Source organism: Amia ocellicauda, chromosome 14, assembly GCF_036373705.1.
Source record: "Amia ocellicauda isolate fAmiCal2 chromosome 14, fAmiCal2.hap1, whole genome shotgun sequence".
Classification (NCBI taxonomy): Eukaryota; Metazoa; Chordata; class Actinopteri; order Amiiformes; family Amiidae; genus Amia; species Amia ocellicauda.
In genome coordinates, this window is record NC_089863.1 from 11427536 (window position 1) to 11442574 (window position 15039).

General features: G+C 40.3%; 1 protein-coding gene across 2 annotated transcripts; it reads right to left on the minus strand.

The window, feature by feature from the left end:
* Positions 1 to 5929: 5929 nt before the first annotated feature.
* On the minus strand, positions 5930 to 12744 carry LOC136768698 (apolipoprotein L3). 2 transcript variants are annotated; one of them, XM_066723028.1, is made up of 6 exons: positions 12278 to 12744; positions 11634 to 11711; positions 11259 to 11306; positions 10845 to 10860; positions 10441 to 10492; positions 5930 to 8534 (listed from the first exon to the last, which is right to left on the minus strand). In XM_066723028.1, the coding sequence occupies exons 2-6, from the start codon at positions 11661 to 11663 to the stop codon at positions 7721 to 7723; spliced, it is 960 nt and encodes a 319-aa protein (XP_066579125.1). In that variant the 5' UTR covers positions 11664 to 11711; positions 12278 to 12744; the 3' UTR covers positions 5930 to 7720. The 2 variants fall into 2 exon arrangements, with proteins under 2 accessions (XP_066579125.1, XP_066579124.1); XM_066723027.1 differs by having other exon boundaries at positions 11863 to 12744.
* Positions 12745 to 15039: the final 2295 nt, after the last annotated feature.

A 15039-nucleotide genomic window follows, 5' to 3' on the forward strand; every position in this document is an offset into this window, starting at 1 on the left:
CATCTAAAACAAACGAAAAATACAGTTACTAATACACCAGATAGACTCAGTTCTTTGACATGATTTATTTCAACACTGCTTCAACACACACTCAACGCGCATTTCAAGTATTGTAACATCTACGTTGCCTGATTTCTAAATATAGTTTTATTGACCATTTTTAAAATCATTTTCTATCACAAGCGTGACTAAATTCATGTGTTTTAATCATAATATTATAACATCATTTCTCGATCGATTTGCTGTCCCCCGCAGTCCCCGACGCATCATTTGCAGCCACGTTGCTCACAATGTCTAAGTTGAGTCTCACCAGTTTTTAGTTGTTTTTTTTTTTACTCTTTGAATGTGGATATTGAAATGTATATAGATGGCCTACATAGATGTATGAGGAGATATGTAGATTATGTCTGTCAATACGGGCTATAGTATCGTGCCATGTTTAGCCCTTCAGTTCTTGATTGACAGGTCGTCGCCTTGGGCAAAGGCGTCAGTCACACAATAATGAAACAGACATTATTCTTCTAATAGTGGATGCCGTCGTTCTGTGATGTTCTAGTCTGTTTTGGGTGTCGCAACGCGTTTCTTTATTTAACTTTATTTGCTTACTCATCATTATTATTATTATTATTATTATTATTATTATTATTATTATTATTATTATTATTATTATTATTTTAAGTTATGCATTTATAAGTGATGCATGTCGCAAGTCATTACCCAGAAACTGCACTGTCCTGTACCATCACATTTTACGCAATAGTGCCCGACGGCAGCCCGGGCTCTTCATTGTGTAATTGTGTCAGAGAGTGAGTATGTGGGGGGCTGTGCTATCTCTGTCTCTCCCTCGACCTAGAAACAGGTCCAGATACATACCTGGAGCGTTTCCATGCACATCTGGCAACCTGCCCACTGTCTCCACTCCCCTCCCGAACAGAAGGCAATAATTACAATGACTTTTAGGACTTTGACTATTATCAGTACATCTCTACTGCAAAAGTACATGTCAATTACTGCTGTGCCACGTGTGTGCCCTTCCTGGCACCCTGTGCCCGCTGGGTTGGGCAAAGTCTGTGCTGGATGGAGCTGTCATTGACAATGGATGGATGGAATCGCTTCTATAATACAGAAATCATACCACCACGCCCCACTGTGAGAGGCTGAGCTTTCCCACATGGTCGGGACTGTATTTGCATGTTATATGTTTATTTTGCAAATTTAACATTTAGATTTCGTTTTAGATTTAATATTTAGATTTAACCTAAACATTTATTTAATGTATTTATTTATTTAATTTATGTTGTGACAGATTTAAAATGTAAGTTAAATATGTAATTTAAAGTTAAATGTTTAGATTGCAAAGCCCATATTTAGGATTTAGCTAAATATTTAGTCAAACGATTAATTCAAACGGAGATTCAGCATTTCTTTAAGTATTTATTTTAATATTCGAAATATTTATACATTTTCCCAAAAAGCCTTAATTATGTTCTGAATCTGGAAAAAACATAAGATTAAAGTAAAATCTGTGAAAAAGGACATGCGGAAAAAGTGTGCGCTGTTTTACATTTGGCGCTGCATAAATACAACTCAATACAATTTAAAACATTTGTAGTCTACCATTGTTTATAATTGTGCAATAAAACACAACCAATGTAATTTAATAACGTACGTCTTTCGACAATAACAGATTTCGTCCACTAAGTGGCGACAGAGATCAGACAAAAAAACAACACTATTTAGCATATGGAACAAAGCAAACTAGGAAAGACAGTATTACAGCATTACAGAAGGGTGTGCTATTATTATTAATAATATTGTTATTATCTTCTTAAAATTCTGTGTCAGAAAGAGAGTTGCAGGAAAAGGTGAAGCAAAAAAAGTGTCTCTGTACCTGTCTCTGTGTTTTCCATTCTATTTCCATCTCTATGTGTGTGTGTCTGTGTCTCTATGTCTCAGTGTCTGTGTGTGTCAGGGTCTGTGTATCTCTGTGTCTGGTTGTCTAGTCCTGTGTCTGTGCCTGTATGTGCCCCTGTCTCATTCTTGGTCTGTGTGTGTCTAGGTCTCCGTGTCCTCAGATGGCCTCAGACCCTCTCTACCTCCTGGCTGAAGTCCTCCAGCTCCTTCAGCCCATCCTCCAGCTCATAGGCCAGTGTGCGGATCTTGGCTGCCAGCTCGTGCTGAGACCCCTTCTTGATCTTCTGCGTGTTTCTCTTCCTGAAGAAGCTGCCCAGCCCCTGTGAGAACCCCACCAGGCTGCCCTCGGCCACGCTCACGATCTGCTCCACTTTGGTGGCCCAGCTTGACAGTGGGACAAGGAGGGAAGCGGCAGTGAGGGCATGCTGTTCCCTGATGTGAGAGAGATTCATCCCCACCAGCTTATTTTTCCAAAATGTCCTTATAGGTGTGTTTCCCAGGCTGTTTGTCCAGTGGTGAGAGGGGGGACAGGAGAGGAGAGTGAGTGTGAGACCGCCCCTCCAACCCAGTGAGTGACACTGTATCACACTGGAGTAAGAGATCGCCCTTCTATACCTCAGTTGCACCGTGTCTGTCAACACTCAGTCGGGACACTACAGCCCTGATGAGGAAAGCTGAAAATCGTTGTCATTGTCGTCATTGTTGTTGCTTGCTTGGCTGATGACTTTTCATCATGGCACCACTCCCTACCCAACTGTGCCAACACAGCACAGCACAGCACAAAATCACCCATCTGATGCCCTCTAACACAAAGTTATTATTATATTTCTTAGCAGACACCCTGGAGCAATCTAGGTAAACCACAGAAGGTTCACACTTACCTGTGTAAATTGGAAGTTGTAAAATGTATTATATTTTGAATTGCTCTGTTTACTGTAAATTTGAATTTGTAATGTTTGATGCCTTGTACTTAAACTGTATTCTTGCACTTTGTTTGCACTTATGTTGTAAGTCGCCCTGGATAAGGGTGTCTGCCAAGAAATCATAGTAATAAAAATAATAACACTCCACACTGCTGCCCCAATGGCCGGTCTGGTTGTGTGAGATTTGACATGCTTCACATTCCTGTGATCAGTGTGATTGCAGGCCTGTGTACCTGGTTTTACTACTTGTAAGTAACTTTCTGACAAGAACCCTGACTTCCAGAAATCTGCCCTGTCACACTGGGTCGATAAAGTCTTTACACAAGAAAACCGCAGGTGGCAGAACATTTAGTTATAGGGCTCCAAAACTGGAATGATCTTCCAATGTAAGAGATCTTTCTGTCTTATCCTTTAAATCATGTCTGAAGATTTTTATTTAAATTGTTCAAAGTTTATTTATTTACTTCGTTGTTGTAGGTGTATCATTCTGTAAAGCGCTCTGTGGCTACCCTGTAAAGGGTGCTATACAAATAAAAATGTATAGATTGATTTATCCACAGTGTGGCTGCCCATACAGGAATGATGCAGGACTGGAGCCCAAAGCAGTGTGAACTCAAAGGGGAGTGCACTGATAAATTGTGGTAGTAGAAGCATCAATAATACAAAATAATATAAATAACAGCAGTTAATTATTATCATAATAATAGTAGCAATAATAATAATACTGAAGAGGATCTTAAGAAGAAGAAGATTGTCTTATCAACTCTGTGTGGGGAAGGGAGACTGGAATAGTTTTCTTCTGAGAGTGCTGGATGGCTTCCTCATGTCTTGTGATTCTTTGCATCACTCCAGCCAAGGCCCTTAAATTAGCTGAATCGACTTGATAATTGGTTTAATTGAATGCATTTGGCACAGGCCGAGGAGCCATGGGAAGTGGCCACGGCCCCACCAGCCCTGACACCACTGTAGTGTACTGGTGTTGCATCCGTCAACATTGATAAATTATGAGATTAAAGTGTGATGCAGCAGAGAGGAGTTGAGCACGGCACAGTGCAGAACAGCACAGTATGGTTCAGTAAAGTGGAGAACAGTGCAGGACAGTGTGGTACATAATAATCTCAATGTGATAATCCAGGTGAGCTGGAGACCCTGCTGTGCTGGACTGTGTCTCTGCAGGACCAGGGCTGGAGACCCTGCAAGAGGAGTCCATTGAGGTGAGAGAGAGAGAGAGTATTGAAAGAATGAGAGCAGGAGAGGGAGAGATGGATGGAAAGAAAAATGTGTGACGCCGTGCTGGTTGATGCAGTGAGAGACCACCCTGAACTGCCCTGCAACTCCGTGGACCCCAAGGGAGGAAATTATAATAATGGACTTAGACTTCACATCAGATTGCAAATTGGATTGTACATTGGATTTGGTAGCAGCTGTTTGTTGTGTTCATGGTTGTGATTAGTTATGTGTGTAGAGAGGGAACCTGTTCAATATACACTCACCTAAAGGATTATTAGGAACACCATACTAATACTGTGTTTGACCCCCTTTCGCCTTCAGAACTGCCTTAATTCTACGTGGCATTGATTCAACAAGGTGCTGAAAGCATTCTTTAGAAATGTTGGCCCATATTGATAGGATAGCATCTTGCAGTTGATGGAGATTTGTGGGATGCACATCCAGGGCACGAAGCTCCCGTTCCACCACATCCCAAAGATGCTCTATTGGGTTGAGATCTGGTGACTGTGGGGGCCAGTTTAGTACAGTGAACTCATTGTCATGTTCAAGAAACCAATTTGAAATGATTCGACCTTTGTGACATGGTGCATTATCCTGCTGGAAGTAGCCATCAGAGGATGGGTACATGGTGGTCATAAAGGGATGGACATGGTCAGAAACAATGCTCAGGTAGGCCGTGGCATTTAAACGATGCCCAATTGGCACTAAGGGGCCTAAAGTGTGCCAAGAAAACATCCTCCACACCATTACACCACCACCACCAGCCTGCACAGTGGTAACAAGGCATGATGGATTTATGTTCTCATTCTGTTTACACCAAATTCTGACTCTACCATCTGAATGTCTCAACAGAAATCGAGACTCAACAGACCAGGCAACGTTTTTCCAGTCTTCAACTGTCCAATTTTGTTGAGCTTGTGAAAATTGTAGCCTCTTTTTCCTATTTGTAGTGGAGATGAGTGGTACCCGGTGGGGTCTTCTGCTGTTGTAGCCCATCCGCCTCAAGGTTGTACGTGTTGTGGCTTCACAAATGCTTTGCTGCATACCTCGGTTGTAACGAGTGGTTATTTCAGTCAAAGTTGCTCTTCTATCAGCTTGAATCAGTCGGCCCATTCTCCTCTGACCTCTAGCATCAACAAGGCATTTTCGCCCACAGGACTGCCGCATACTGGATGTTTTTCCCTTTTCACACCATTCTTTGTAAACCCTAGAAATGGTTGTGCGTGAAAATCCCAGTAACTGAGCAGATTGTGAAATACTCAGACCGGCCCGTCTGGCACCAACAACCATGCCACGCTCAAAATTGCTTAAATCACCTTTCTTTCCCATTCAGACATTCAGTTTGGAGTTCAGGAGATTGTCTTGACCAGGACCACACCCCTAAATGCATTGAAGCAACTGCCATGTGATTGGTTTGTTAGATAATTGCATTAATGAGAAATTGAACAGGTGTTCCTAATAATCCTTTAGGTGAGTGTATAGTTTAGACTTGAGAGGAGCTATGGTTTTGTTTCTAGTTTTTGTGTATAGTCTTTAGTTCATTCATTACATTTTACACTATTTTGTAATCATTGTGTTATTTCTATGTGTTTTTCTTTCACTTTATTGTGGTTTATTGCTTTAATTCTTATTATTGCTCTAATTTAACTTTCTGTGAACTGTTAACACCTGTTCGCCCCTCTCTGTCTTGAAGCAACCTGGCCTTAAAGGGGATTGGTTTGAGCAGTAAAGGGACACAAAAGACACAACGAAAAAGAGCACAGGAGTATTGACTTTTTAGCTCTACGTTTTTTTTTTAATATATTACTTTTTAACTTCTTTGAGGCACATTTTGATATTGACAATACTCCATCCACCCATCTTCGAAACCACTTATCTTGGTGAGGGTAGCAGGGAAGCCGGAGCCAATCCCGGCAGGAATGCACCCAGGATGGGACACCAGTATTGACAATACTACACATGTAAAATATAAGTATTATCAGATCATTCATTTTGTCAGTTATTGTTAATACCATTTTATTTGCTGTATTTGCAGCTATGAGGGAACTGCCTAGGGGTATTCCTTACCGTGATGACTACCAAAACGTTGGCTACAAATTATTACTTAGAACAATTTTAATCAATTTTTTTTATTGATTTTGAGTGTTTATTTCTTTCTAAATATAATTATAAAGATAATAAACATATTTTCTAGTGTGGAAGAAACTCAGCCTTCAATCAGGTTATAGTGTTCATTGGAATGTCTATTTCACACAGCTGGAAAAGAAAAAATGCATCAAGTGATACAACATTTCTCTTACAAAAAGACTTTCGTTTACTTTCGTATATAAATGTATGGTTATAATTTGTTATCTTTTAAGCAAGCTAAGCTGAATATATTTATTCAGGAAGGACAGTTCCCAGGCTAATGCATAGATAAATACTGTTTATTAGGTTGAGTATTTTACATTTACTTTAAATAAAAACAATTCAATTTTTAATACTTATGATTAAAATAATTAAAATGTCAATCCTTAAAATCACTTAAAATCTTTGTGATTTTAACAAAACTAAAACAATTAACTTTAAAATAAACGTGCTCAAATCAACAAAACAAAACGTGATAAAAGCAAAAAACTGCACACCAACAAAAGAGTCAAATACATTGAAAATAACTGAAAATGCATTAAACAAATTAAAAAAACAATTAAAAGGTAAAAATAAAAAACAAACAAAAAAGGTCTAATGCATTTTAAATTAAACCCAAAACGGTCAATGTATTTGACAACAAAATATAACAAAACTCTACCAAAAACCCTGAACAATTGTGATTTAAAAACAACTAAATCTTTAAAAACAATTAAGATTCGTTATTTAAAATCTTTTTTAAAAACAGTCATCCGTAAAATCTTTAAAAGATCTTGGACTCGGGCTCCAGCAGGGGGAACTAACCGTCCCCGGAGGTGGGTCCCATCATGGGATCCTGAGCTCCCCCAGATCTTGTATATTGCATTGATAAGGGAAGATTAAACTTAAATCAGTTTGACAACGTCTCCCTGACGCACATATTTCATAGAGTCCAAGGTACCTCATGTCACGTTTACCTCGTGGGAGGACCGTAAAGCTGTTAGAGACAGGACCCAAGTGCAGAGCTACTGCAATGAGCAGACAGAAACCAAGGAGAATCCAAAGGCGAGGTCGAGGTTACAGGCAAAAGGTCGAAATCTAGGAGGTCAAGAGAAACAGATGCAGAACAGAAAGAGAGAGACAAGGACAGGGCATAAAGCGAAAGAGGAAGGACAAGGAGGGAAGGAGTGAGTGAGTGAGCGAGCGAGAACAAGGAACCAGGAGAACAAGGCGAGGTGAAGCAGGGAGAGCTGACAACACTTCACCAAGAGAGAGGGCAGTGAGGGGTTTATAAAGGAGAGCAGAAACTAGGAAGAGAAGAGCAGGACCAATGAGAACAAAGGACAGGAGCAGAAGTGCACAAGGGTGAGGAGGAATGTTAATTGATAGAATGAAAAAAAAGGAAAGCAGTGAAGGGAGCAGGAAAAGGTAAGGGAACATTGGCGGCCTCTAGTGGGGGAAGAGGGTCAGGGCTAGGGAACTGTGACACCTCCTGTATACCAGCTGTAAATCCTTGCAAAAGAGAAATTCAAACCTTCCTTCTTACACTAGTTTGCTGACTCTGGGTTTAATTTCATATCCTTGTGTATTTGTTTTAAATCATCCAGCCCCTCCTGCAGCTTTTCAACTAAGTCACGGATGTTGTTTGCAAACTCAGTATGTTTTCCCTCATGCAGGTCCATGGAGTCCTTGGCGATGAAATAGGCATCCAGAATGAGGAAAAACCCAGAGAGAATCCCTGTTGCCGTCCCAGCCACACGAACAGCCCTCATTGTCCCCCCTGCTAACCTTCCCATCTGCACCACTCGCACCATCTCCACTACATTAATCAGACCCCTCCCAGTCTGTCTTGCAAGCTTCATTTTATCAAAATCAAGCTTTGAATCTACAAAACCTGTTTGATTGAGATTAGAGTAATCCAATGTATTCATGACCTCAACCCCATCCTCTATAAATTTCAAGGTCTTCTCAATTTGCTCTATCTTCTGCTTGTAATCGTTGAAAATCTTCTCAACTTTTGTGCGGTCCAGAGAGTTGTTAATGGTTTCTGACAGGGCTGCTGTAGCGCTGGTCAAGCCTCCAGCTGCAGCTACTCCCAGTCCCACACCTGTCACAATTAAAGATGCCCCGAAAGTGAACGGGGCAAGGACGAGCCCAGTGATGGTTGCAATGCCCCCAGCTGCGCTCACAACGCCCCCTGTCACACTGGCAACCGTCGCACCTCTGTGAAATTTATCCACCCCATCAGCGATTTCCTCCATCTCACCCAGCATCTTCTGGAGTTCGTCAGCTTGATTCTCAAAGAAGGGGTAGAACCACTCATACACTCCATGAAGTCGTAGAGCTGTTTTGGTACGATGCCTATTTAAACAGATATGGTAGAGAGAAACGAGGGTTGGTAAAATGGATCAAATATACAAATGAAGTTATAGGATCAAGTAATGGACAACTATAGAACACATACCAGCATTAAAAGCTCACAAAAACCCTCCCCTCAACTATGACAATGTATATGTTTTTTAGATTTAGATTTAACATTTAGATTTGAATTAAACATTTACATAGAAGATTTATATTTATTTTGTGACTCAGAAATTTTAGATTTAAGTTAAATATTTATATAAAATGGTTTAGCATACTATGCAGCCCTTTGGCATCAACTCAACTCGCCGTGTTTGGAGGAGGAGGAATGACCCCAAGAACACCATCCCCACCGTAAAACATGGAGGTGGAAACATTAAGCTTTGGGGGTATTTTTCTGCTAAGGGGACAGGACTACTGCACCGCATCAAAGGGACGATGGACGGGGCTATGTACCGTCAAATCTTGGGTGAGAACCTCCTTCCCTCAGCCAGGGCATTGAAAATGGGTCGTGGATGGGTATTCCAGCATGACAATGACTCAAAACACACAGCCAAGGCAACAAAGGAGTGGCTCAAGAAGAAGCACATTAAGGTCCTGGAGTGGCCTAGCCAGTCTCCAGACCTTAATCCCATCAAAAATCTGTGGAGGGAGCTGAAGGTTCGAGTTGCCAAACGTCAGCCTCGAAACCTTAATGACTTGGAGAGGATCTGCAAAGAGGAGTGGGACAAAATCCCTCCTGAGATGTGTGCAAACCTGGTGGCCAACTACAAGAAACGTCTGACCTCTGTGATTGCCAACAAGGGTTTTGCCACCAAGTACTAAGTCGAAGAGGTCAAATACTTATTTCCCTCATTAACATGCAAATCAATGTATGTGTTTTTGCTGTTATTCTGTCTCTCACTGTTAAAATACACCTACCATTAAAATTATAGACTGATCATTTCTTTGTCAGTGGGCACACGTACAAAATCAGCAGGGGATCAAATACTTTTTTCCCTCACTGTATTATATTGTGCGATTTAAGTATATAATTCCCATGATATAATAAATTGTTCCCACAATATACATTTTATTTCATGTCCCCTCCAAGGCTCCGTAGTATGCTAAACGATTTTATATAAATATTTAACTTAAATCTTTACAAACTTTACAAAGAAAAACACCAGGGGTGAATACACACAAAAATGTTAGATCTGCCTGTATATCAATTGGAGCTTCCACACTGCTGGTGATTGACATTGCTTTAAGAAAGAATTTGCATCTCTATTTTTGTTTTATTTCGCTGTGACTGGAAATAATCTGACCAATCAGAAGTAACTGGGAAACCCCTAAATGTGGGCTCATGCCCTTAACAAACATTGACCACGAAAAGTTACTTTGTGATTACGGCAATATTCATGACTGTATAATTGTAAATTAAAATACAAACAAAACCAGAAAAAGACATGTAGGTGAATGTGGCAGCAGCTCCACACCTGTCAATGACAGCTGTCCATAAAATATACTGTATTAATAAATAATATGCTTAATGTAAATTTAATTTTACTAAATTCACTTTATGTAAAGAATGTAATTTGTATATGAGAAAAGGTTCCAAAATCTTCTGACCACAGCGATATTCAAACACGGTTCTCCTGCACCACAGTGCAGTAGATTACATTATAACAAATGTAAATGCTATAGGGGCACATATTTGACATTTATTTTTATTAAGGATTTCTGCATGTTACTGCTTTAGAGTAATGTATTGGATTACATTACTGATCAAGTCGATAGTATAGTGAAACAATTTTTTTCAATATATTCAACTCTCTCTCTCCCGTGTGTGTGTGTGTGTGTGTGTGTGTGTGTGTGTGTGTGTGTGTGTGTGTGTGTGTATACACAGCACTGTGCTGTTACTTACACGTCCTTCTCCTTCTCTGAGAATCCTTCATCAGTGTTCCAGTCCACCCAGCCTGACAGAACAAACATGTCTACCAGTACTGTGCCAGATTGTTTCTGTATTAATCTATATTTATTTTTTCTTCTATTGACAGTGCATTATATTATCTTAATTAAATGCTTGTGTGTTGTTAAAAAAAAGCATCTGTGTGCAGGGTGGTGTAACGTAAACCATAATGGAAAACAAAATAAAGTACATGCACTGTATTTAGATGTATAGTCAGTAACGTTCAACAGATACAGGTTGTGGAAAATCGAATGAATGGAAAATAAAATATAAGAGTTATCAAATACAAGGACATTGGATGACGAGTGCATAGATAATTTACTAATCATCATTGAACATTGGAGCAAAATGGATTTCACCTTTGTCCACAGTCTCCTGAGGAGAGAAGAGAAATATCACAAAAGTAAGAACAAGGTGTTTTAAATTTAGAGAGCTATTCTAAAAATAAAGTTGAATATTCATATCAAACAGTACAGTAGAATAATTTTACAGGAAGCTTCCCATACAGAGAAAACAACAAGTATGATGCATGCATGCTATTGATTGATGGTAACATCCTGGGGACACCTTCATCAAGCAGTGGTCAATATAGGCTGATGAGGATGATCTGTATATGTGCATGTTATTATGGAAGAGCTATGCATAAGGTGAAGTGTTACAGTAAGACAAATAAGCGATTACTAATAAACTAATAAACACAGTAGGACAGGAGACTCAATGTGTGTATGAGAGACAGGATGTAATCATGAGGTCACGCAAATGTATCCACTCACCTCGATATTGTTAAAATCTTCCCATTCTAGGTCAAAAGCTTCCCTTTCCTGAAATGGTAAATAAAGGATTGTTACTAGAACATAAGGGCTAGAACAGTAAAACATTATTGTATCAACCACTTACGTAAAACACTTTTGTGCAACTATTCTTGATGGAATGATTAGTTTACAAAGAAGATTAAATATGTTTTACCCTGACATTTATATTTACATTTAAAAAGATGTAAAAGGAGTTCCAAGATTAATTATGAAACATTGATTTGGAGTGTAAAATGTATATAAAAGATTAAAAAAAACAACAACAACATTTACTTATCACTTATGTCAGTCAACAGGTGATCAACAGTAATACTTTAATGAGATAACAGATCTCACCCTGATCTTGGAATTGTATTCCTTGGCCATTTTGATCCTTCTTGGTCTGCATATGGTGAAACAGTGACAGGGCACACCCTGAATAAAAATTGAATTAAACTATAGTTTCTTCAAAATGGGTGTCTCTTGTATAAAATGTATACTCAGCTTCTGCACATTGTTTGGGAGTTTAATGATAACATTTTAATGGTTTAAGTCCAATGAAACAATAAAGAAAAATAAGCCTTACCAGTCAGTTAGCAGTTCACAGCATTTAAATAGGAGAAAATGAGTGTGTTTTTATTTCAATGTAAGGAGAGAGGGAGGAGGAGTGCCCACAGTAGATCATTAACTCCACTGTACACACCAGTACCGGGAGTGTCATACACTCTAGAATACTTGTACATATACTGAGCACTCATATTAAGTAATACAATCATGTTAAGTGTGCTGTTCACGTTGACTTAAGATTGTAGATAATCTTCGGGGGTTTCAGTTTCATAATGAATATAATAAGTCTTGTAAACAGATACAAAAATGACCTTTCAATATTACAAAATGAGGCAACAATTGCTGTAACTAATGGCAAACAATCCAACAAATCATTACAAAACATCACAGTATTCTTCAAGAAGAGGTATTTAAAAAGACATGGCATGCATTACTGTTCATCTCTGTGTACTGTGATCCGGGGTCAAGGTGGATGGAATAAAAGCAGTTGATGTGCGCTTGTGACGTCCTCAAGGACCAAAGGAAAGGAACCAAGTGCAGGCTTAGATATGAAGCAGATAATCCAATAAGGGCAAAACGAGAGAGAGTTAACAAGGACAGTCCAAGGTCAATCGATCAGGCAAACAGACTAGTAGGGAGATCCAAAAAGGGGTAAACGAGAGAGGGTAGCAAAAGGTCAAATACACGGTTAAGCAAACAAGAAACAAGGCTCGGCATTGATACAAAAGAGAATGCAAGACTTCACAAAGAAGCTACGAAACAGAGGGGTTTAAATACTGTGTAGCAAAGAGGGTTTGAACTAGGTGAATGAATGACTAACCAATGACAGGAGAGGAGGACAGAACAGGTGCACCTGGAAGGAAAGAATGTGGAAGAACTGGTTGAACTGGACAAAGGAAAGGAGAAGGAGACCTCTGGTGGTGAACTAAGGTAGAAGCAGGGGAGACCGTGACAGCGCTGGAAGTCTTTATTTATAAACAGTGCAGCTCTCCACTCAGGTTGATGAACAAACACAGCAAATGCAGTAGAACACAAATGGGTCAGAAATGCAGTTCCTCTGAATTGAGATTTTAATATATCAATATCCAAATATAAAATGTGTCCTTGCACATTTTTCTAATCTCCAGGTTTAAAACCTTTAGGAAGAGATTTCAGCTGAGCTTAAAACAAACCATGTCAGATAGAAGCAGCCAACATACCATAGAACACATACCAGCATTAAAGGTTGACAAAAACCCTCCCCTCAACTATGACAATGTATATGTTCTTTATATTTATATTTAACATTTAGATTTGAATTAAACATTTTAATTAAACTTAGAAGCTACAGTATATATTTATTTTGTGACTCAGAAATTTAAGATTTAAGTAAAATAAACAGCCAACATCTCAGTCACAGACAAAACTAGACAAACTTGCTTTAGCTTAGACCTAGCTTTATAGAGCTAGTACAAGTAGGTTCTCCGACTATGGGTTCACCATTTCGCAGATCAAATGGGTCTTCAAAATAAAAAGCTTCTTCAGGGCTACACATTGAAACGAAGATTTGTGCACACACCACCTGATCAAAACCTACCAACTTGAAAACCTTTCAGTCTTTCCTTGGATTTTGTGGCTACTACCAGATGTTCATAGAAGGCTACTCTACTCTCCATGGGGAGACCTCTTCATGAATTGACTTTTGGTTATGGCACCAAGAAGTGAGGAAAACCAATAAGGGAGTTAGATGACTCCTCCTATTACAGTGCCAGTGAGACTTGATGGACTTGTGAAGACGCGTTTCAAACTATCATTGAGAACCTGACCCATGCTCAAATCATACATCCTTAATCTGGATGTCACTTTAGATTAAGTGCTGTATGAGGAATTCCCTGAAAGTTGGAGAAAGTTGTGTAATGACTTTCTTCCACAAACAGCCAGGGAAGTGGAGAACTCAAGTGCAGGAAGCAGCAGGTAAGTCACAAGCCAGGTGAAAAAGCCAGCAAACACCGCAATGGAGATAAGGCAAGAGGCGTAGTCAGGTTAGCAGGCAAAGGGTCAGTTGATTGGCCATACAAGAACTCAGAGGACAATCCATAGGTCAGAGTAGAGAAGAACTAGCAATAGCCATGAACACAGGTCAATCAAAGGCAGGCATACTACTTAGAAATGCAGCTAGAAACAAACAGGACTGAGTATTGAACAGCAGTAACAGGGGGTTTAAATGCAGAGCAGAGGGATGCAGGGGGCAGGGAAGTGTAGTGCTGGTCCAATGGGAGCAGAGTGTTGGTGCAAGTGAGCAATGTGAATTGGCTGATTGCTGGGGAATGTGAGGGTTTAGTATTCGGGTGATGATGACCTCAGGTGGAGAACAGGGCAAGTGTGCAGCACAGATGTAACAATATGCTAGTAACAGCCTTTCTCCCACTGAAAATTGATGCTCTGCGTCTGGTGACTTTTCTCACAGGTGAGGTACATATCAGGCAAAAATCAACAACAACAAAAAAACATTTCATATGTGTTTTACAGTCGAGTTTCAATACAATAAAACCAAGACGGTTTGAAATCCACGCAGTTTTATCTCACTCACAATGTCTTTCTGTACAGAATTCATTTTAAAATGTAAAAGAAATACAGCAAACCAATGATATTCTTAACCACAAAACTCTATGCAGAGTTAGAGGATGCAGAGGGGCTGTGAGCCATGTCCTGTCTCCATCCTCAGAGTGACCGTGTCCTGTCGCCATCCTCAGAGTGACCGTGTCCTGTCTCCATCCTCAGAGTGACCGTGTCCTGTCTCCGGCCTCAGAGTGACCGTGTCCTGTCGCCATCCTCAGAGTGACTGTGTCCTGTCTCCGGCCTCAGAGTGATTGTGTCCTGTCTCCGGCCTCAGAGTGACCGTGTCCTGTCGCCATCCTCAGAGTGACTGTCTCCTGTCTCCGGCCTCAGAGTGACCATGTCCTGTCTCCATCCTCAGAGTGACCGTGTCCTGTCTCCGGCCTCAGAGTGACCGTGTCCTGTCTCCGGCCTCAGAGTGACCGTGTCCTGTCGCCATCCTCAGAGTGACTGTGTCCTGTCTCCGGCTCAGAGTGACCGTGTCCTGTCTCTGGCCTCAGAGTGACCGTGTCCTGTCTCCGGCCTCAGAGTGACCGTGTCCTGTCTCCGGCCTCAGAGTGACCGTGTCCTGTCTCCATCCTCAGAGTGACTGTGTCCTGTC